Source organism: Leptidea sinapis, chromosome 9, assembly GCF_905404315.1.
Source record: "Leptidea sinapis chromosome 9, ilLepSina1.1, whole genome shotgun sequence".
NCBI classification, from domain to species: domain Eukaryota; kingdom Metazoa; phylum Arthropoda; class Insecta; order Lepidoptera; family Pieridae; genus Leptidea; species Leptidea sinapis.
Window position 1 is genome coordinate 13,086,853 of NC_066273.1, and position 21,842 is coordinate 13,108,694.

The window sequence follows — 21,842 nt, forward strand, 5'->3', positions numbered from 1 at the left end:
CAAAATTAAGCACAGATCGCCCTGTGTAGTCTGTGGTACGTGATCGAGCCATTCGGCATTGTGCCCTTTGAAATCACCCAAGACTACAATTTCAGCGGAGGGGATCTGTGCAGTCGTCAATGCCGCTTGAACACAGCCCATGAGATGATCGGTTTCTGCGTTACCACTATGGGACCTGTAGACACACGCATGCGGACGCGGTCCTCTAAATCTACGCGGAGCCAGAGAGTAGACAGGTCCCTACCCTCAAAATTGCCGAGACGGCGACAGTAGATATCCTCCCTAACGTACACACATACCCCGGTATGAGGTAAAAAATTGTGCTCAATTTTGTACCCGGGGTACGTTAAATATGACATATCGCTAGGTCGAGATATCTGCGTCTCCGTAAGGAAACATAAGGCCGGCTGCGCCGTCTCAAGGTGGTGGTGGACGGCGTTTTAACTGGATTGAATTATACTGTAAAAGTTATTGCAAAAGTCCACGTTAGGGGGCAAATACTACATTATTTGGACAAATATTTGAATAGTTATGCCGATATTATGTTGTAGTCCGGGTCTCTGTTCTAAAGGCACGGGCGCGCGAGCGGTCGGGCGATTGCGGGCGGGGTGTGGGGAAAGTTTAATGAAACTTCATATATATAGCTAAATAATTTTACCCTAAAATCCTACTAATATGATAAATAGGAATTGAGAAACCAAAAATTCCATGCGGCACAACAATTTGCATTCGTCACCTTGAGACATATGATGTTAAGTCTCATTTGCCCAGTAATTTCACCAGCTGCGGCGTCTTTCAGGCCGAAACACAGTCATGTTTACACATTCCTGCTTCACGGCAGAAATAGGCACCATTATGGTACCGTTGCTTTTGGATTTTCGACTATTGGTTTCTTACATGTGTCTATTTAAAGAATGAAAATACTTGATTAATTTACAGGAATATATGACATGCGTACCTATTTTAAAGAGACGTAGGTACATCTTACTGAAAGGAAAACTGTGCAGTACTCAATAACGTGTGTTGTAATATAAAAAGCTTGAATAAGGCAACTTGTGGCTCATGTAGGATATAGAGATAAGCAAGAAATAATTCCAGTTTACAAGTGGAAACATACAAAACCGACACATAATATATTTGATCCCTGCTTTCTTAAAGTGGCGTGATATTATAAAAAGCCGCGTCATCACCCGAAGATAAGTGATTTTCATAACAAAGTTATAAGGTCATATGCTGGTAGTGTCTCTGAATACAGTGATTATATGACTCAATATAAAACATAATATCATATTATATATATGTTATCGTACTGCCAACAATCAAGTTTATTTCTAACTGGAACTCCGCAGATACACTATCGTTTCAATCAGAGCTCAAACTGTTTATTCAACGGTACAATAGTATTTTTCTTAAAATAAAACTTGTTTAAAAATGCACAGATTAATAATAGCTCTAGTATTTCTTGTAAGTTTTTCCTTCGTAGCAGCAGTGCCTTTAAATGGTAAGTGATTTTATCTCATCAGGATTCCCAGTATCTTTTATGGTAACAAAGAGAATACGTGGCAAGCAATAAGTACATTAACTAATTAATATTTACTCCATCGGAATCATTTATTACATCTCCATTTTTGAGTCCCAAAAATATTTTAGACGCAGACGAAGACATAAAGCAAGTCGTATCAGACTTGAACACGAATCGAACCCGCGACCCTTTGCAAACTTTAAATATGAAGTACATAAGTAGGTGGGTAGTTAGGTGTCTTTTATATTATATCACTTTCCTTTAAATAAAGCCATTCTCATTCTTTTTTATGAGCCTAACTCCAGTAGAACTGAAGCGAAACCTTGAACTTGAGAGATGGGTTATCTATTGGAATTAATATATTTAATAATCATAGAAATTCTCGAATAATCTTTAATTGTAATGTGTAATTGTAATAATACATATTTTATTGTGTGTTTAATAATATAGGTACGTCAAAATATGTATTAGGTAAACTTGCAATTTTATAATACATAAAGTTATTTATGTATGAAAGAACAGGGGTACCTTGATGCGATTGCCTCTAAGTGTCTTCCATGCCTTGTAAAAGAATTGTATATAATTCTATTACATGGATATGTCCTTTTTTTTAGCTAAACATTAGTACAGGTTGCTATATTTTATAAAATAATAAAATCATTTTTAAAGTCGACTTTAAACCTTTTACATATTATTAGATATAATCTACCATATAAAATATAATCGGGAGTTTATTAGGTACTTACATGAATGTTCTACTAATAATAAACTTTTTGAAGATTACATATCTATTAATTATTAACTTAATAACAAAATTATGGTTAACATACTAAAAGAAGATACCTAATAAAGCTGTTAGTTCTGCCTACTGCTCATCAAAACAAAAATATTTTATCTTATGATAACATAATAATTATGCGTAGGTATGATTACTTAAGCGTAAGATACTTGTAATAAAATTGCTACTAATATTGAGAAAATTCCAGCTATATAAATGTAAATAATATACATAGCTCTACTGAATTTCTTCTTTGGGCAATATAGTCGAGCGATTCATTCAATTTACCATCAAACCTAATCACACAATATGTCAATAACAACAATCATACTTGAAGATACTTTTACTACCTTTCGTGTTTCAGGACTGAACATCCCGTCAGAGTGCAATGACAACGCTTCCTTCGCCGACTGTGAACTCATAGTGCGCAGCAAGTTCTGCCAACACCGTTACTATTCTACGTAAGTTTATCTTTTAAAGCCAGGTTCATATAATATAACAACGACAGGGAAGGAAAGTTATGGAACGAAAGACAGGGTAGGTCTTTAACTAGCATTTGTTCGCCGTCTTCTTTCTTTGTAGGCTAACATAGCGCTCGATGTCGTGTCTCACTCAATCTCAACTCATATGACTTAGGGCACGCGATCTCGATTCATAAGACAACGCTACAATGCAAATCAGACTTTAGTAACTAAATGGTGTTCTATGTAGTATATGTATACAGTCTCAAGTCATTGAATGGTGTTCTATGTAGTATATGTATACAGTCTCAAGTCATTGAATGGTGTTCTATGTAGTATATGCATGCAGTCTCAAGTCATTGAATGGTATTCTATGTACTATATGCATGCAGTCTCAAGTCATTGAATGGTGTTCTATGTACTATATGCATGCAGTCTCAAGTCATTGAATGGTGTTCTATGTACTATATGCATGCAGTCTCAAGTCATTGAATGGTGTTCTATGTAGTATATGCATACAGTCTCAAGTCATTGAATGGTGTTCTATGTAGTATATGCATACAGTCTCAAGTCATTGAATGGTGTTCTATGTACTATATGCATGCAGTCTCAAGTCATTGAATGGTGTTCTATGTAGTATATGCATACAGTCTCAAGTCATTGAATGGTGTTCTATGTACTATATGCATGCAGTCTCAAGTCATTGAATGGTGTTCTATGTAGTGTATGCATACAGTCTCAAGTCATTGAATGGTGTTCTATGTAGTATATGTATACAGTCTCAAGTCATAGAATGGTGTTCTATGTAGTATATGCATATAGTCTCAAGTCATTGAACGGTGTTCTATGTACTATATGCATGCAGTCTCAAGTCATTGAATGGTGTTCTATGTAGTATATGCATACAGTCTCAAGTCATTGAATGGTGTTCTATGTAGTATATGCATACAGTCTCAAGTCATTGAATGGTGTTCTATGTACTATATGCATGCAGTCTCAAGTCATTGAATGGTGTTCTATGTAGTATATGCATACAGTCTCAAGTCATTGAATGGTGTTCTATGTACTATATGCATGCAGTCTCAAGTCATTGAATGGTGTTCTATGTAGTATATGCATACAGTCTCAAGTCATTGAATGGTGTTCTATGTAGTATATGTATACAGTCTCAAGTCATAGAATGGTGTTCTATGTAGTATATGCATATAGTCTCAAGTCATTGAATGGTGTTCTATGTAGTATATGTATACAGTCTCAAGTCATTGAATGGTGTTCTATGGAGTATATGCATGCAGTCTCAAGTCATTGAATGGTGTTCTATGTAGTATATGCATGCAGTCTCAAGTCATTGAATGGTGTTCTATGTAGTATATGCATACAGTCTCAAGTCATTGAATGGTGTTCTATGTACTATATGCATGCAGTCTCAAGTCATTGAATGGTGTTCTATGTAGTATATGCATACAGTCTCAAGTCATTGAATGGTGTTCTATGTAGTATATGTATACAGTCTCAAGTCATAGAATGGTGTTCTATGTAGTATATGCATATAGTCTCAAGTCATTGAATGGTGTTCTATGTAGTATATGTATACAGTCTCAAGTCATTGAATGGTGTTCTATGGAGTATATGCATACAGTCTCAAGTCATTGAATGGTGTTCTATGTAGTATATGCATACAGTCTCATTTCACTGAATGGCGTTCTATGAAGTATATTTTAGGCAGTTTTCATTCAGCTGTGTTTCGAGCGCGCTTTGAATACAACGCCAAGCAATGCCAATTCCGTAGTCATCTGGACGGCAAAGCCAAATTAGCTTCGAAAGAAGCTGGGCGTCATAAATAGAGCTCGGCAATAATTCAAGTCGGCCCAAATTCTAGCACTCTGCAAAGCGCAGGTCCGATCACAAATGGATTATTGCTGTCATCTCTGGCCTGGCGCACTACAGTATCAGCTCGAACCATTTGACCGAATTGTCAAGGACCCAGTGCTCTGTGAACGTCTCGATCACGTGGCGTGGCGAGGAGATGTCGCTTCATTGTGTGTCTTCTACCGCATTTATCACGGAGAGTGTTCCGAAGAGCTTTTTCACCTGATTCCTGCCGCCAAATTCTACCTTCGCACGACACACCACAAATAAGGATATCATCCCCACCATCAGGATGTGTGGAGGGTTCCTCCACAGTGCGATTTTCAAGGAACTTTCTTCCACGTACAACAAAAGCTTCCTTCTGCGGTTTTTCTGCAACGATACGACGTGGGTACCTTCAAACAAAGCACGTGCACCTTCCTTAAAGGCCGCAACGCTCCTGTGATTCCTGTGGTGTTGCAAGAGAATGTAGGCGGCGGTGTAACACCTAGTGTTAGGCAATCTTAACACGGTGACCCGTACGCTCGTTTCTCCTCCTATTCCTATTTGACATCTCTCAAAATTTTATCATGTAGTAGCTTAGCTGTAAGTTTTCCAAAAATAATACATAGTATATGTATTTAATTCTTTAATTTTTCCATCTAACCAGGTTTTGTTGTAAGTCATGCATGAACGCTGGCCATATTGATCCGACATCAATATTTGAAGAAAGGGTGGAGGACAGAGATGTTTCAGGACTGAACATCCCGTCAGAGTGCAATGACAACGCTTCCTTCGCCGACTGTGAACTCATAGTGCGCAGCAATTTCTGCCAACACCGTTTCTATTCTACGTAAGTTTATCTTTTAAAGCCAGGTTCATATAATATAACAACGACAGGGAAGGAAAGTTATGGAACGAAAGACAGGGTAGGTCTTTAACTAGCATTTGTTCGCCGTCTTCTTTCTTTGTAGGCTAACATAGCGCTCGATGTCGTGTCTCACTCAATCTCAACTCATATGACTTAGGGCACGCGATCTCGATTCATAAGACAACGTTACAATGCAAATCAGACTTTAGTAACTAAATGGTGTTCTATGTAGTATATGTATACAGTCTCAAGTCATTGAATGGTGTTCTATGTAGTATATGTATACAGTCTCAAGTCATTGAATGGTGTTCTATGTAGTATATGCATGCAGTCTCAAGTCATTGAATGGTGTTCTATGTACTATATGCATGCAGTCTCAAGTCATTGAATGGTGTTCTATGTACTTTATGCATGCAGTCTCAAGTCATTGAATGGTGTTCTATGTACTATATGCATGCAGTCTCAAGTCATTGAATGGTGTTCTATGTAGTATATGCATACAGTCTCAAGTCATTGAATGGTGTTCTATGTAGTATATGCATACAGTCTCAAGTCATTGAATGGTGTTCTATGTACTATATGCATGCAGTCTCAAGTCATTGAATGGTGTTCTATGTAGTATATGCATACAGTCTCAAGTCATTGAATGGTGTTCTATGTAGTATATGTATACAGTCTCAAGTCATTGAATGGTGTTCTATGTAGTATATGCATACAGTCTCAAGTCATTGAATGGTGTTCTATGTAGTATATGCATACAGTCTCATTTCACTGAATGGCGTTCTATGTAGTATATGCATACAGTCTCATTTCACTGAATGGCGTTCTATGAAGTATATTTTAGGCAGTTTTCATTCAGCTGTGTTTCGAGCGCGCTTTGAATACAACGCCAAGTAATGCCATTTCCGTAGTCATCTGGACGGCAAAGCCAAATTAGCTTCGAAAGAAGCTGGGCGTCATAAATAGAGCTCGGCAATAATTCAAGCCGGCCCAAATTCTAGCACTCTGCAAAGCGCAGGTCCGATCACAAATGGATTATTGCTGTCATCTCTGGCCTGGCGCACTACAGTATCAGCTCGAACCATTTGACCGAATTGTCAAGGACCCAGTGCTCTGTGAACGTCTCGATCACGTGGCGTGGCGAGGAGATGTCGCTTCATTGTGTGTCTTCTACCGCATTTATCACGGGGAGTGTTCCGAAGAGCTATTTCACCTGATTCCTGCCGCCAAATTCTACCTTCGCACGACACACCACAAATAAGGATATCATCCCCACCATCAGGATGTATGGAGGGTTCCTCCACAGTGCGATTTTCAAGGAACTTTCTTCCACGTACAACAAAAGCTTCCTTCTGCGGTTTTTCCGCAACGATACGACGTGGGTACCTTCAAACAAAGCACGTGCACCTTCCTTAAAGGCCGGCAACGCTCCTGTGATTCCTGTGGTGTTGCAAGAGAATGTAGGCGGCGGTGTAACACCTAGTGTTAGGCAATCTTAACACGGTGACCCGTACGCTCGTTTCTCCTCCTATTCCTATTTGACATCTCTCAAAATTTTATCATGTAGTAGCTTAGCTGTAAGTTTTCCAAAAATAATACATAGTATATGTATTTAATTCTTTAATTTTTCCATCTAACCAGATTTTGTTGTAAGTCATGCATGAACGCTGGCCGAAATTTGAAGAAAGGGACAGAGATCACTGGAAGTAACTTAGTTCCTGCGAATGACACTACACTAATATAAATTAAACCTTATATTAATTAACTTATGAGAAACAACTTAATACAGCATAAGAATGTACTTTGATTCACTTTTTGATCTTTTTAGATTATCTTTATTAGATATATTATCAATTTGATCTATGTCATGTTATTCACTAAATTATAATAATGTTAAATAACAATATGTATAATAATAATATTTAAGACTCACTACTACACGGTCACATTATCTCTGGACCTCGCTGGAACGTGAAGCTCCATCCCGTACCTCTTTCACCCCTGTTGCGTCAGTACGGTTTGCAGTTTCATGACCGTTAGGTGTACCTATGTCGTGATATGTTCGTGCTATAACTGCTTTGCTTTTGTTGTTAATAGTTCTGTAGTCTGTTAATTTATGTAAAAAAATATTTTTATACTTAATCCAGATTCATTCATTGATTTCCCATAATAATAATTATCAGCACACAACACACATTAACATCAATCTATAATACTGACAAAATAAATATTTTTTTAATAATTCGTAATAACAATATCCTAGTGATGCTTGTTTTGCACACCGCGACCGTAACAAACCAACGATGTGACGTCATGCAACAGGTACAGAGATATCCGGTAACCGGGTAGCAATCCATTGTCATTCTGTCAATTATATTATTCTCATAATTATATTTTACTGAAATAAAACAAAATAATGCTGTAACATAAATTTTATTTACATCCCAAATTTCACAGTTAGTATATAAAACAAAAAACGAAATTGAGTCGGGCCGATATAACCGCCCACGAAGTACAGTCAGCAACAAAAGCGAGGCAACACGCTCCACGTTACTGCACACAATTGTAGACCCAAAACCGTTCATTTGTAGCTTATAACTGAACTCTTGTTTATAAAATTTGTTTTAATATAACTTTAAAAAAATACTCGTCAGATTTAAATAACAACTCTGGGTTCATGCAATATCAATCGTCAATACAATATAAACTTGTCATAGAATATAAGTAGGCAAATTAGATCTGTCGACTACAATGACGTTCTATACATATAGACAAATCACGTCGCATAAAAACAAAGCCAAATATGGAACATGCCACAAATTACATCATAATAAGCTAAGATACTATACATTGCTGCCTTTACTCCAGTTGATTGAAATATCATTTGTCAATAAGCAGCAATGTAAAACATTTATTCAGTTCAGGTTTGATTCGGACAGTGACAGTTGACATACGACTAAGAAGAAAAGTGTGCTTACATTATCTTTAAGCACACTTTTGCCGTTCCGCTATCAGACTGCGAATGATACTTCCTTATGTGTGTATAGAACGTCATAGGTTGATGATGTATCACATTATTTGCTCTTGTAACCAAGCAATCAATTCATTTGTTTATCAACTGTCAACCACTGATGTTTGAACAACCAGTATGGTAATTAATGTTTCACTCTTTCGTAGTCTGAGAATTAACCGTTCAAATCTACTCGGTGGTAAGCCAAATATAACATTAGAAGCTTTCTTAATCAAGGAATGTGTTAATGATGCAATGATAACGAAGAACGGTTGGGAACATTTACTTAAAATAATCCGCAAGCAATGTGCGGAGGGGTATCCAATCATAAATAATTTAGGAACATAGATATTATACTCATTAGATATATAGAAATATAAAACATGACTAATATGCAATTGCTTAACAGACAGATCTGACACAGATATTGTTTGTGTACTGAATATGTTAAAAGATGAACTTATATTCATTTCATTTTGACATCATTCTGTTTTTATGAAAATGCTCATGGCAATAATCTTTTTTTTTAAATGTCGATAAAAAAGGAAAGTGCTAATAACCATTTTAAAGTTATAGCTTTATATTGGCACAAAACCAAATGCAAAACAGTAAGGAATACAACCCAATAAAACTTTTATCTAATTCCACCACAATGATAAAATTGCACTACATGGAAAATACTACAGAGACAAAAATAAATATTTTCCCATGCCGATAAATCACGAGAGGTCGAGTTGTTCTTCGACAATAACAATAGTGATGCGTTGCGCAAAGTTAAGTTCCCCAAATGGTCTTACACATTTCAATGAGAATTTCTTGCAAGTTTTAATATTTGAAAACATTACAATATTTCATCGGGACAACATGCTGGTCCCGCCACCAAATTGGTTACGTAACCAAACGGACACCAGATGAGCAGCTCTTAATAGAGCGGTTTACATTAAATGTAACCAACTAAGTTGGTAGCGGCGACTGGTTGAGCTACCATGGTGTCACAATGAAATAATATAGCCCTTACTGTCATTCCTACATCAAATAAAACATAATCATTGATTTGGTAGCAAACAGTGATTGACACATCGGAACCACAGATCTGGACTCGAACTGATCGACACCAAGCCGAGGTATCACGATTAAGATGATTGCGGACTACGTCTGTACATAGTTCACAAAATGTAATTATAAATTTTAAAACAACATCATACAGCGTCTTCTGTACACCGCTAAATACATCTTAAATACAAAATTTAAACTCGATACACAATATATGTACAGTAAATTATAATTTAAAACGTTTATAATATATTACATACTGTATAATTAATATGAAACCAGTGATTGAGTAAAACATCTGCTGGACACTGATACTGGTTACGTATATGTACACTCGGCTTTATGTAATAGACTCTTAATGTATGTGGGGGATACAGTACAGAGTCGTTTTAAGGTCGTCGTACACTTATACCATAGCGCTCTCGCATAATAGCAAAAGGAGCATTTGAATGATGATATTATAATATCAATAGCAAATAAAATATAGCTCGATGGTTCACCTCTTGCTATCCGTGTGGTACGCTCGCATGTAATGCGGTATAATGTGCAAAAACCCTAAACAAACACGGGGTAGCCAATCTCCGGCTACTTCCCTACCTCGAGCGAATGCTTGTGTACGCCATAAAATAACTTATCGGGTCTGTGAGCCCGTTATAATATCACAATACATGTTAACTAAAAGACACGCTAAACGCTCGCTTAACTCACCTATGAAACAATCAAAACAGAAATACAAATAATTACAAGCGCATGGATCGCGACGGCTATATTGTTGTTGTCTCAACTCAGCAAGGATAATAATAATAATATACATAAATTACGATTAACTACGTGTCACTAACATCTTTACATATATAAAGGGCGCCCTACACACTGGTCGGAATACACATATTGGAGAAACACGAACTATTAAGGACAAGCCAGCTTTATCATTCCAACACGAGCAGTAATTACGTCCACGTCAAACCTTAGTTACATTTTTTATTAACAACAGTTTGTGCTGAAACTGGATCGTATGCGCCCAAGAACTAATCTAAATGCAACATCCACGTACTCGTAGTGTTCAAACTAAATATTTGCACCAATTATTTAGTCCTTCATCTCCAATGTTTCCCACGATAAGATAAAACGGGAATCATTGGAGATTAATTAACATATTTTTTATCTGTTTTTACAAGTACGAAAAGATCTTTATTCTGGACAGGCACAATCAACTCGCGAACTAACTTAGGATTATGGAAACGTTCATCTACTTTAACGGGTTATAAAAAAGTTAACAAAATTTTTTTAAGTGACAAATTGAATAATGTCCATACAAACATGTATTAAACTGTGGGTGTCGCGAGTGGGTGTCGCGAGTAGGTGTCGCGAGTGGGTGTCGCGAGTTGGTGTCGCCAGTTTCCGTCCACCCGCTCGTGAGTGGTATCAGCTGTCGTCCGCAGTCCGCTCAGTCCACCACCTCGGACACGATCTTCTCCATGTCCTGGTCCACCACGTCGTCGTCGTGCGGCGGCGGCGAGGCGGGCGGGCTCGGCGCCAGCAGCGCGGCGGCGGCGGGCAGGCGGGGCAGCGGCGCGGGGCCGGGCGCGGCCGGCAACTTGAACGGCTCGTCCAGATCTTCGAGGCCGGCGGGCACCGGCAACTTGGCCAGCTCCTCTTGTAGCTTCACATAGTGCCGCTGCAATCAAATTGTTTACTTGAAAACTAAGCAAATAAAACAAAACTAATAGTGTGCTAACTAATAGTATGCTAGCTACCAGTGTACTAACTAAGAGTGTGCTAACTAATAGTGTGCTAACTAATTTGTTAGCTAACAGTGGACTAACTAATAGTGTGCTAACTAAGAGTGTGCTAACTAATAGTGTGCTAGCTAACAGTGTACTAACTAAGAATGTGCTAACTAATAGTGTGCTAGCTAACAGTGTACTAACTAATAGTGTACTAACTAAGAGTGTGCTAACTAATAGTGTGCTAGCTAACAGTGTACTTACTAATAGTGTACTAACTAAGAGTGTGCTAACTAATAGTGTGGTAGCTAACAGTGTACTAACTAATAGTGTACTTACTAAGAGTGTGCTAACTAATAGTGTGCTAGCTAACAGTGTACTAACTAATAGTGTGCTAACTAATTTGTTAGCTAACAGTGGACTAACTAATAGTGTACTAACTAATAGTGTACTAACTAATAGTGTGCTAGCTAACAGTGTGCTAGCTAACAGTGTACTAACTAATAGTGTGCTAACTAATAGTGTACTAACTTATTGTGTACTTACTAATTGTGTGATTGGAATGGTTACTAGTTATTGTTTTAATATTCCTCATTTATTTTCATTACATGCAGAAATAATCGTGTTTGTGCTAATTATAATCGAACAACTGAATTTTAATTCGAACTCTGGAAACTCAACGAGAAAATTTTATTGATATACATGTTCTCAAAACTAAAAAATAATGAGTTGTGATAAACCAGAAACGAGTTATCACTTGACCGTTTTGAATAAGTCTGAAGGATGTACTGGTAAAATGGCAGGTTGAGTGCTCACCTTGAGTGCGCACAGGTTGTGATTGATGGTTCGGTGTGTCCGCTCGTCCCCGCTCTGCCCCTCGAGATCAGTGATCCAGTTCGCAACGGTTTGCATTATCTCGTTCCGTTTTATCCAAAAGTGAGTCTGTATAACCTGCAGGAACAAACAACTTCGATTAAGCAAATTACTTCATAATTTATCTCGAGTAAACTGAACAAGGTCTTAACAAAGTGCAACTACACAATATGAGACTTCAGAATCTAAAAATTACATCATAATCATATTTTGTCATCCCGCAGTGTCTATAAATTTTGATTCAAATAAATTTTGGCATATTTCTGTTTATAATTTGTTACTCCATAATAAAGACTCATATGGTAAAAAGCTTTTAGTTTCCTTATTTGAAAAGATATGCTGATATTGAAGAACACGGTTTATTAGTTTTTAGTTAGTTACGGAACAATCACCTGGTCACACTTTACATCCTGTATAACTGAATAAAGTCCTCGAATGGCTACCACGGAAAACGCAGTGTTGGCAGCCCCAGAGAGATGGACTGACGATCTAGTCAAGATTGCATACATTGCTGGAATACATTGGATGAGGGCATCGCAGGACCGATCGGCGTGGAGATCTTTGGGGCAGGCCTTTGTCCAATAGTGGACGTCTTCCGGCTGATGATCATGATGATGAAATGAATAGAATATAGTAATGAATAATAAATAACTAGAGAGGAAGTACCTCCCGGAAGCAGGGCTCGGGCGAGCGCAGCTGGTCGAGCATGGCCCAGCGCACGCACGCCTGGTAGATGTTGGAGTTGTACTCGAGCGAGGCCAAGGTGCCCACGCACGTGCCGCGGCTGCGCTCGTACCCCGGCTCGTTGAAGTACGGCTCAGGCACCAGGATCAGCGACTGGATCGACACCAGCACCTGGACATACAAACATCATATCAAAATCACTTTATGGTACATTTAGTGCTCGACCGACGGTCAGAGCTGATATCGGTCGAGCCTAACGCGTATCATACGCGCTGACCATGTTGCGTAGTGCTCAGCTGACAGCAAACTTGATTGCGGGCCCGTGATCAGGACCTGCCAATGGAAACCAGTGAACAGCCTGCTGACAATCACACCACCTATATACATATATACAGGATGTAATCGTTAATTGTGACCAGGCGATTATTCTGTAACTATGACAGAATAAAAAAAAATAACTGATTGCCTAATCAGTAAAATGACATCAATAACTTTTTTTTAAATCAAACGGGAAATATCCAAAACACTTACACACATTTGGTATGGGATAAGTAGAAAGGTTTTAGTTTCCTTTTTTTAAGGTTAACGATAATACCCTGTATTTTCAACTCCTAGGAGCTATAAAGTCGACTCCAATTCGGATTAACACACATACGAGTCCAGAGGGCATACCATCAACTTTTAATAAGCGATGCGATTCCGATGCAGTTCAGTTTAGGTACCTAAACTGAATCACTAAAATTCGTACCATGAACTGCCTTTTACTGAATGGCGCTTAGATCGCTTATGAAGAATGAACGAAATAAATTTGTCTGTGGTCCGCGGTGAGAGAAAGAGATGACGCTCTACAGTCGTTGCATAAGTTTGTTTCTCTTACTCGAACCATATGCGTTGCGTTTCGAAACCTAAAATGATATGATTTTAGAGGTTTTTTTTGCGTAGAAAATACTACAAATACATTTTAAAATTGCGCTTTATAACGTCAAATTATAAACCATTAAGCCCTTTTTTGTAGTTATTAAATATCAGTAATATAAATAAATATTGTTCTTTGAATTACTAATTAAATATTTGCTTAGCTGTTTTCGTAAAAATAACGAGTTATGAACGCACCTCCATTGATGTTTGATTTGACAGCACGATAGAGTTCATTTTTTTTAATTCGTTCTTGCGAACAGGCTATAGCCCGGGCCCTTACTGCATCGTCTGTAACCAAAAATGAAAATACAAAATTTTCATTTTTGGTCATCGCATCTTTCATCAATAAAATTTTCCATTTCTATATGTTTTCCCTATTTTTCAAAGTTATTAACAACACGATGATTCACTTTCCTCTAAGTAGTAACTTTTTTCGAATCGCTCACTTTGACACATAAGCTATCCAGTTTATATTGAAATATTACCTCATGTACGAATGAATGAACGAACTAAATCAGTTTGCGATTCACTTGATATATTTTTTGACATCCAATTGACATCACTGCGATTTAATCAGTTGATTTGGCGTCAGCCTAAATTAGATAGCTCTAATCAGGTCGTGGTACGAAATAGCAAAGCAGGTTATTTTAGGTTGTCAATTGAATCGCAATAAGAGTTCATTGCAGGCCCGCAGAGTCCGAATAGTGTTTGTCTCCTCACACAATCACTGAAGCAACAATGAAATATTTGTTTCGGGTTGCACTAGTGATTGGTAGATTGTCGGTCGCACATGTTCAGATAGTGAGGATGATATTTTAGTTTGTCGCCTATGGGTTCTAGTGCAGAAATCGCATCAAACATCTCTTCAGACGTCACCACACGGTGACCAGAGAGGCGAGAGTACCTTCATGATGTCCAGGCGGTCGGTGTCGGTGCGCACGAACACGGAGGAGGAGTACGAGAGCGGCAGGCTGGTGGCCAGGGTGGCCGCCTCCTGCGCCAGGCGCTTCATGCGCGCCGGGTGCGAGCGCTGGCCCGCCGCGCGCACCGTGCCCTCGAAGTGGTACGGCACCGTGAACTTGAACCCGCCCTCCCCGTCCTCCGATATCATCTCGAATGTTTCTGCGGCACCCGACAATATCAATAACAAGACACATCACACACGATAACGCATTTCTTTTATGAAAATAAGGGACGGGACGAGGAAGACGTTCAGCTGATGGTAATTGATACGCCCTGCCCGTTACAATGCAGTGCCGCTCAGGATTCTTGAAAAACCCAAAATCTCCGAGCGGCACTACAATTGCGCTCGTCACCTTGAAACGTAAGATGTTAAGTCTCATTCCCCCAGGTATTTCACTGGCTAAGGCACCCTTCAGACCGAATCACAATAATGCTTACTCATTACTGCTTCACAGCAGAAAAAGGCGCCGCTGTGGTTCCCATAATCTAGCCGGCATCCTGTGCAAAGGAGCCTCCCACTATGTATGAGAATGTAGTGTTATAGTACTCACCAAACTGCATGGTGCGCATCAGTTCGATATACCTCGCCTCCCGACTCGCCCCGTATATGGACCGCGCTAGTCCCACATTGTCGGATTCGTTTTCTGAACGACACATTAACGCAGATGTTGCCTGAAATCAGTATTCATATAATGCAATCTCCAACAGAATGCTAAATTCACTCCAAAAGCCATGCCCTCTACAGGGTATCATCCCGAGACCATGCTTGATTTATAAATAATATATAGGGTGTATGATACGAGTTATATATACGTACTTATATATTAACTTATACATAACATCAAAATAAACATTCAAATTAACATCTTATTTAATGGCAGTAATGTTCGAAGTCACGAGCGAGTCGGACGCGAACTCGAGGCAAGAACATTTTGTATCAGCAGTTTAGTCATTATTTAGCAAAATGATATAAAACGTCGAGTTGGTTACACAATTTTATTAATTTAAATAAGTACTTATCTCAAATACGACAGTCCATCAACATCTCATTTTAAGTTTGGATAATATGCTGTTATTTACAGTTTTCCACTGACCCCTATCATTGCGTGGCGTTGTATTCAAAGCGCGGTCGAAACACAACTGTATGAAAACTCTGCCTAATAGACGCGTTTATTGTAAGTCAATGTTGTAGCTGTATGATTTATAAATAGAGACGGGTTATCACAAAAGGATTAGATACCTGAATGTCAGCTATGAGCGAAGCGAGTCCCTCATCCTCTTCCGATAAGTCAGAGTTACTCGATGTACTGAATCTTTGGCTATACGTCATCTTTCCAAATATGTTCTTTTTGCTCATTCTGTAACATGCAATCAAATGATGGTTGGTTGGAATGGTGGCACGACAAATCGATGTGATAGGCCTGATAGGTTATGTGGTAGCCTGTCAAATCAAATCAAAATCACTATTCATATAGGTCAAAAGTTTTCTTTTCTTTTTATATCAACCGCCACTTCGAAAAGGGTTGAGCTTTAATGAAAAGTCGTAAGAAGCTCATTGCCACTCTTTTAAATCAACATTTACAGCTTCATCTTTTTACAAATCATTTACAGCAACAAATATACTCAAACGTCAAATATTCAACGCCTAACACAAGTCAAAAAAAGAAAATGTAAAGGATTACAGAAAATCAAGAGTTATTGAGTACAGTAGATGCATCAATCCACACACATCGTAAATAGATAAAGGTATTTTGCGAGCATTTTATTATGACAAAAGATATTATGGAGTTTGTTTATGTGAATTAGTGACAATATTTGTTCACTTCAAATAATATAGTATCATGACTGCTCCGGAAATAAATGGCACTCTGAGGGAGAAAAGAGCTTTAACAGTATTCCTTTTTTAGTTTTTTTTATTTCTTGTATATTTATATTAAGCGATAATTTTTTAATATCTTATCAATATATAAAATGGCAACATAAAAATCGTACCGTGATCAACCACGATCAGAAAGTGATGTTCCTGTCACACTGCGACTTATTATAAGTTAGTATGTCTCACTAGTGTGTAATAACGCCAGCGCTCATACTCTAACACAGCAGTATAAAAGCTTTTTGATCATGGAATAGAAATACGTACAAAAGCAGTAGAACCCCAGAGAAACACAAACATTTACTGCAACTAATGCTTTTCATTGTTTGTGTATTTAAAGTGCCGGCCCCACTGGGGGTCAGAGTTCCGATTTCTGCGTTCACTGTCACGCACACGTACAGCGCGATGTGGCGCGACATGTCCAGCACTACACACACACACACACACTGGCCACTGGGGCCTACCTGAGCTTGGCCGCGTACGAGTTGGTGGTGCGGCTCATGCTGGCGAGCAGCGCGGGCAGCTTGCGCACGGCGGGCGCCAGGCGGCGGCAGCGGGCCGCGTGCAGCGCCCGCGCCGCGCGGAGCACGCACACGTACAGCGCGATGTGGCGCGACATGTCCAGCACTACACACACACACACACTGGCCACTGGGGCCTACCTGAGCTTGGCCGCGTACGAGTTGGTGGTGCGGCTCATGCTGGCGAGCAGCGCGGGCAGCTTGCGCACGGCGGGCGCCAGGCGGCGGCAGCGGGCCGCGTGCAGCGCCCGCGCCGCGCGGAGCACGCACACGTACAGCGCGATGTGGCGCGACATGTCCAGCACTACACACACACACACACTGGCCACTGGGGCCTACCTGAGCTTGGCCGCGTACGAGTTGGTGGTGCGGCTCATGCTGGCGAGCAGCGCGGGCAGCTTGCGCACGGCGGGCGCCAGGCGGCGGCAGCGGGCCGCGTGCAGCGCCCGCGCCGCGCGGAGCACGCACACGTACAGCGCGATGTGGCGCGACATGTCCAGCACTACACACACACACACACTGGCCACTGGGGCCTACCTGAGCTTGGCCGCGTACGAGTTGGTGGTGCGGCTCATGCTGGCGAGCAGCGCGGGCAGCTTGCGCACGGCGGGCGCCAGGCGGCGGCAGCGGGCCGCGTGCAGCGCCCGCGCCGCGCGGAGCACGCACACGTACAGCGCGATGTGGCGCGACATGTCCAGCACTACACACACACACACACTGGCCACTGGGGCCTACCTGAGCTTGGCCGCGTACGAGTTGGTGGTGCGGCTCATGCTGGCGAGCAGCGCGGGCAGCTTGCGCACGGCGGGCGCCAGGCGGCGGCAGCGGGCCGCGTGCAGCGCCCGCGCCGCGCGGAGCACGCACACGTACAGCGCGATGTGGCGCGACATGTCCAGCACTACACACACACACACACTGGCCACTGGGGCCTACCTGAGCTTGGCCGCGTACGAGTTGGTGGTGCGGCTCATGCTGGCGAGCAGCGCGGGCAGCTTGCGCACGGCGGGCGCCAGGCGGCGGCAGCGGGCCGCGTGCAGCGCCCGCGCCGCGCGGAGCACGCACACGTACAGCGCGATGTGGCGCGACATGTCCAGCACTACACACACACACACACTGGCCACTGGGGTCTACCTGAGCTTGGCCGCGTACGAGTTGGTGGTGCGGCTCATGCTGGCGAGCAGCGCGGGCAGCTTGCGCACGGCGGGCGCCAGGCGGCGGCAGCGGGCCGCGTGCAGCGCCCGCGCCGCGCGGAGCACGCACACGTACAGCGCGATGTGGCGCGACATGTCCAGCACTACACACACACACACACTGGCCACTGGGGCCTACCTGAGCTTGGCCGCGTACGAGTTGGTGGTGCGGCTCATGCTGGCGAGCAGCGCGGGCAGCTTGCGCACGGCGGGCGCCAGGCGGCGGCAGCGGGCCGCGTGCAGCGCCCGCGCCGCGCGGAGCACGCACACGTACAGCGCGATGTGGCGCGACATGTCCAGCACTACACACACACACACACTGGCCACTGGGGCCTACCTGAGCTTGGCCGCGTACGAGTTGGTGGTGCGGCTCATGCTGGCGAGCAGCGCGGGCAGCTTGCGCACATAACAGAAAACAAATCATATTTACCTATTATAACATAACAGAAAACAAATCATATTTGTATACTTATCTAAGTAACATACATACTCACTTAAAAATGTAAAAAAATAAATGTAAAATTAAAATAAGGGTTATTGTTATTTTTATTACTATTAATTCAATATTTCCTTTTTATAAACCACAGGATATAACGACGTGCTTCTAATACCTGAAGGTGCCACAAGCATTGTGATTTATGAAGTAAGGGAGTCAAACAACTACCTCGGTAAGAGTTTATATTTTTATTTTAATAATAAGTTCCAGTGGGAGGATTCTTGCACAGCATGTTGGTTAGGTGTATATTACAGTCACAATACGGTAATAAAATAGTATTTAATGTTCATACTAGAGCGCCTGAATCAATGCACTCACACATACACACGATGTACACGACCGCTAAGCAATCTTTTACCAGTGGGAGGCTCCTTTGCACCGGATGCCGGCTAGATTATGGGTACCACAACGGCGCATATTTCTACTGTGAAGCAGTTATGTGTAAGCATTACTGTGTTTAGGTCTGAAGGGCGCCGCCCGTAGCAAATAAAATAATTGTGCAAATGAGACTTGACAACTTATGTCTTAAGCGAATCACTACTGGCCTTCATTTTACATTCGTTTATTTATTGGCAACGTATTTTCTCTAAAATATAATGATATATTTATGTACAACTTCATTCTACGCCGATTTAGACTTGAGTTAGCGAAATAATTCATACTAAAATTCAAAGCTTCCGTGAAAAAAATAGTATATAATCTCATTGAATACTTCCAGCTATCAGAAGCAAGATCAAGGACAAATATTATTTAAACGGCGGATACCGCATCGACTTTCCGAGGAGTATTGTGATAGCTGGTACCCTGTGGCACTACGAGCGTTCGCCCCAAGGGTTTGCTGCGCCAGATAAGCTGACTACTCTCGGTCCCACCACAGAACCCTTGTATTTATCAGTAAGTTTAAATCTTTTATAGTGTAGGATAATATGGATACACATTACGAGACTTTTATCTGTAAATAAATTTTCTGATATAGAAAAATGTTATTATTTTTGGTCCAAAGTCATCTAATACAGGAATAGGAGTACCAACTAGGATGGTCACTTGATGGCAAAGTAAGTAAAAATTCTGTAGTACATCTTCGTAATAAACAGGCGACGTGGGTAGAGAGGGGCGCTGCGGTGTGGGCTTTATTATAAATTAACTAGCTGACCCAGTAAATATTGTATTGCCATATAAAGTAACAAAAAATTCAATATTTTAAATTTTTGTGGTATAAAAAAATAGATGACGACCGATATTCAGACCTAACAAATATATCGTACTACAATAATTAATAAAATCAATTGCCATCTTATAACCCCATTGCGGATCTGTGGATGGAACAGAATAATATAAAAAAAGTGATTAAAAAACAGGGGTTGATTATAGAAGGGTGAAAATATGAAGTTGTATGTATTTTTAACGCTGATAAGATAAAAATATAAATATTTGTCAGAAAAATAAAAAAATTATATTTAGGGGTCACCCTTATCATTTAGGGATATGAAAAAAAAAATGATGTTGGCCGATTTTCAGACCTACCCGATATACACACAAAACCAGTCGAGAGAAGATTATTGAAGATTATTTTGAATAGCTTGTTCGGTCATTTCTAACAGGCTAGCTTCGGATAACGATCAAAACAAACTATCGAACTTGCAAAAAGCCTTGTCAATAAAACAAATCTAAAGATTTAGTTTGTACTTGCAATTACAGTAGTATAGTAAGCAAAACGAGTAATACTGCCTATTCTTATAAGCACAATATTTTTTTAAACAGAACTAGCCGAATCACAAAAGCTTTGCTGACTAATCAAAACGCCTTTTAAAAACGCCCCCATGTCATATCGTCCAGGAAACATCATACAGGAAAGCTCATTCCTGTTTGGTTGAAAGTGGGAGAACGTATCTTGAAAACCATACAGCCATTGAGTCTTAAGATAAGGGTTTTACTAGTGCCGAAGAATCTGGTAACAATACAACCTTAAATTCGTGCCAAAATTTATAAGCTATGCTACTTAACGTACTTACCGCTCAGCCAACCGTCCAATGATGCATCCTACTTAAATTTCGGTATGTTTGTCAGACTCTTTAGTCGATACTGCGAGGTTTTTTTCGGTTGAAATTAGAATTTGGATTTGTCAGGTTATCTGATGGAATATAATTAAATTATAATATTTTTCTGTATGTTTTTGTGGGAGGCCTTTATCCAGCAGTGGACGCCTTCGGGCTGATGATGTATGATGTTTCTTTAGTCAAATATATTTAACATTGTTATGGCGTGCGTGATATTGAACAGGCTTGTAAACTTGTATCTAAATGGGAAGAAGAAGAGATCATTTTATGATTCTATGTCAACTTTTATTTTTAGCTGCTCCTCGTTGATGACAATGTGGGTGTTCAGTATGAGTACAGCTTGCCGACCGCCTTGGCTCCCCGTCCGCATCAGCAATACAACTGGGTTCATGGTGAATTCACACCCTGCAGTGCTTCGTGTGGTGGAGGTATCACTAACACTGAAATAAAGAATATTTTTTATATACTCAAGTATCTTAAGCCCTCCATGATGTGTTCAAGAAGCGAACATTATGACCACATTTAAAATAGACTGTTTTGTTGGTAGAAATTTCTTATCTGTAAAAATGTTATGCTAAATAATAACATCGATTTCGATAGTTATTATTTCATTCAAAGGAAGATGGCGGGAATGGGCCCAATAATTTAAAAATTAAGGAAGCATCTTACAAGTACAAGTTTATATTAATTATAAACATAAGTTTATACGATGTTTATATAAAAATATTGAAGCGCTAAGATATGGGAGTCAAAAGAAAGAAATTATTATAATTTATTAAAAATAAGTCATCTTTTACTAACAGAACGTTTTGAGCAATTGACATCTTCATATTTTGACATGACAGCCCTTGTCGTTATTTATTTATGGATTATTATGGATGTTCCGACTTCCGACACCATCGAACTATTGATACCTACTCAAATCAGTAGTAATTCACAATAAGATTCAATATGATTATTATTGTTTTTTGGTATTAAAATGAGTAGGTAACTTCTA

General features: G+C 40.3%; 1 protein-coding gene and 1 long non-coding RNA gene across 2 annotated transcripts in view; both read left to right on the top strand.

Annotated features, from left to right (window-relative positions):
- Positions 1-1,302: 1,302 nt before the first annotated feature.
- Positions 1,303-7,911, top strand: LOC126966192 (uncharacterized). Its single transcript, XR_007729677.1, has 4 exons — positions 1,303-1,501; positions 2,665-2,761; positions 5,280-5,462; positions 7,122-7,911. It is a non-coding gene; the product is annotated as an uncharacterized LOC126966192 (long non-coding RNA).
- A 6,884-nt stretch (positions 7,912-14,795) lies between these two features.
- The window catches only part of LOC126966101 (papilin-like), a gene marked incomplete at its 5' end in the record, with an annotated part of 34,078 nt that continues 27,031 nt past the window's right edge, over positions 14,796-21,842 (top strand). The window contains 4 exons of the mRNA XM_050809975.1: positions 14,796-14,808; positions 18,880-18,960; positions 19,507-19,682; positions 21,141-21,273. Of these exons, the coding sequence (XP_050665932.1) occupies positions 14,796-14,808; positions 18,880-18,960; positions 19,507-19,682; positions 21,141-21,273 (403 nt within the window). The remainder of the gene's footprint in view (positions 14,809-18,879; positions 18,961-19,506; positions 19,683-21,140; positions 21,274-21,842) is intronic.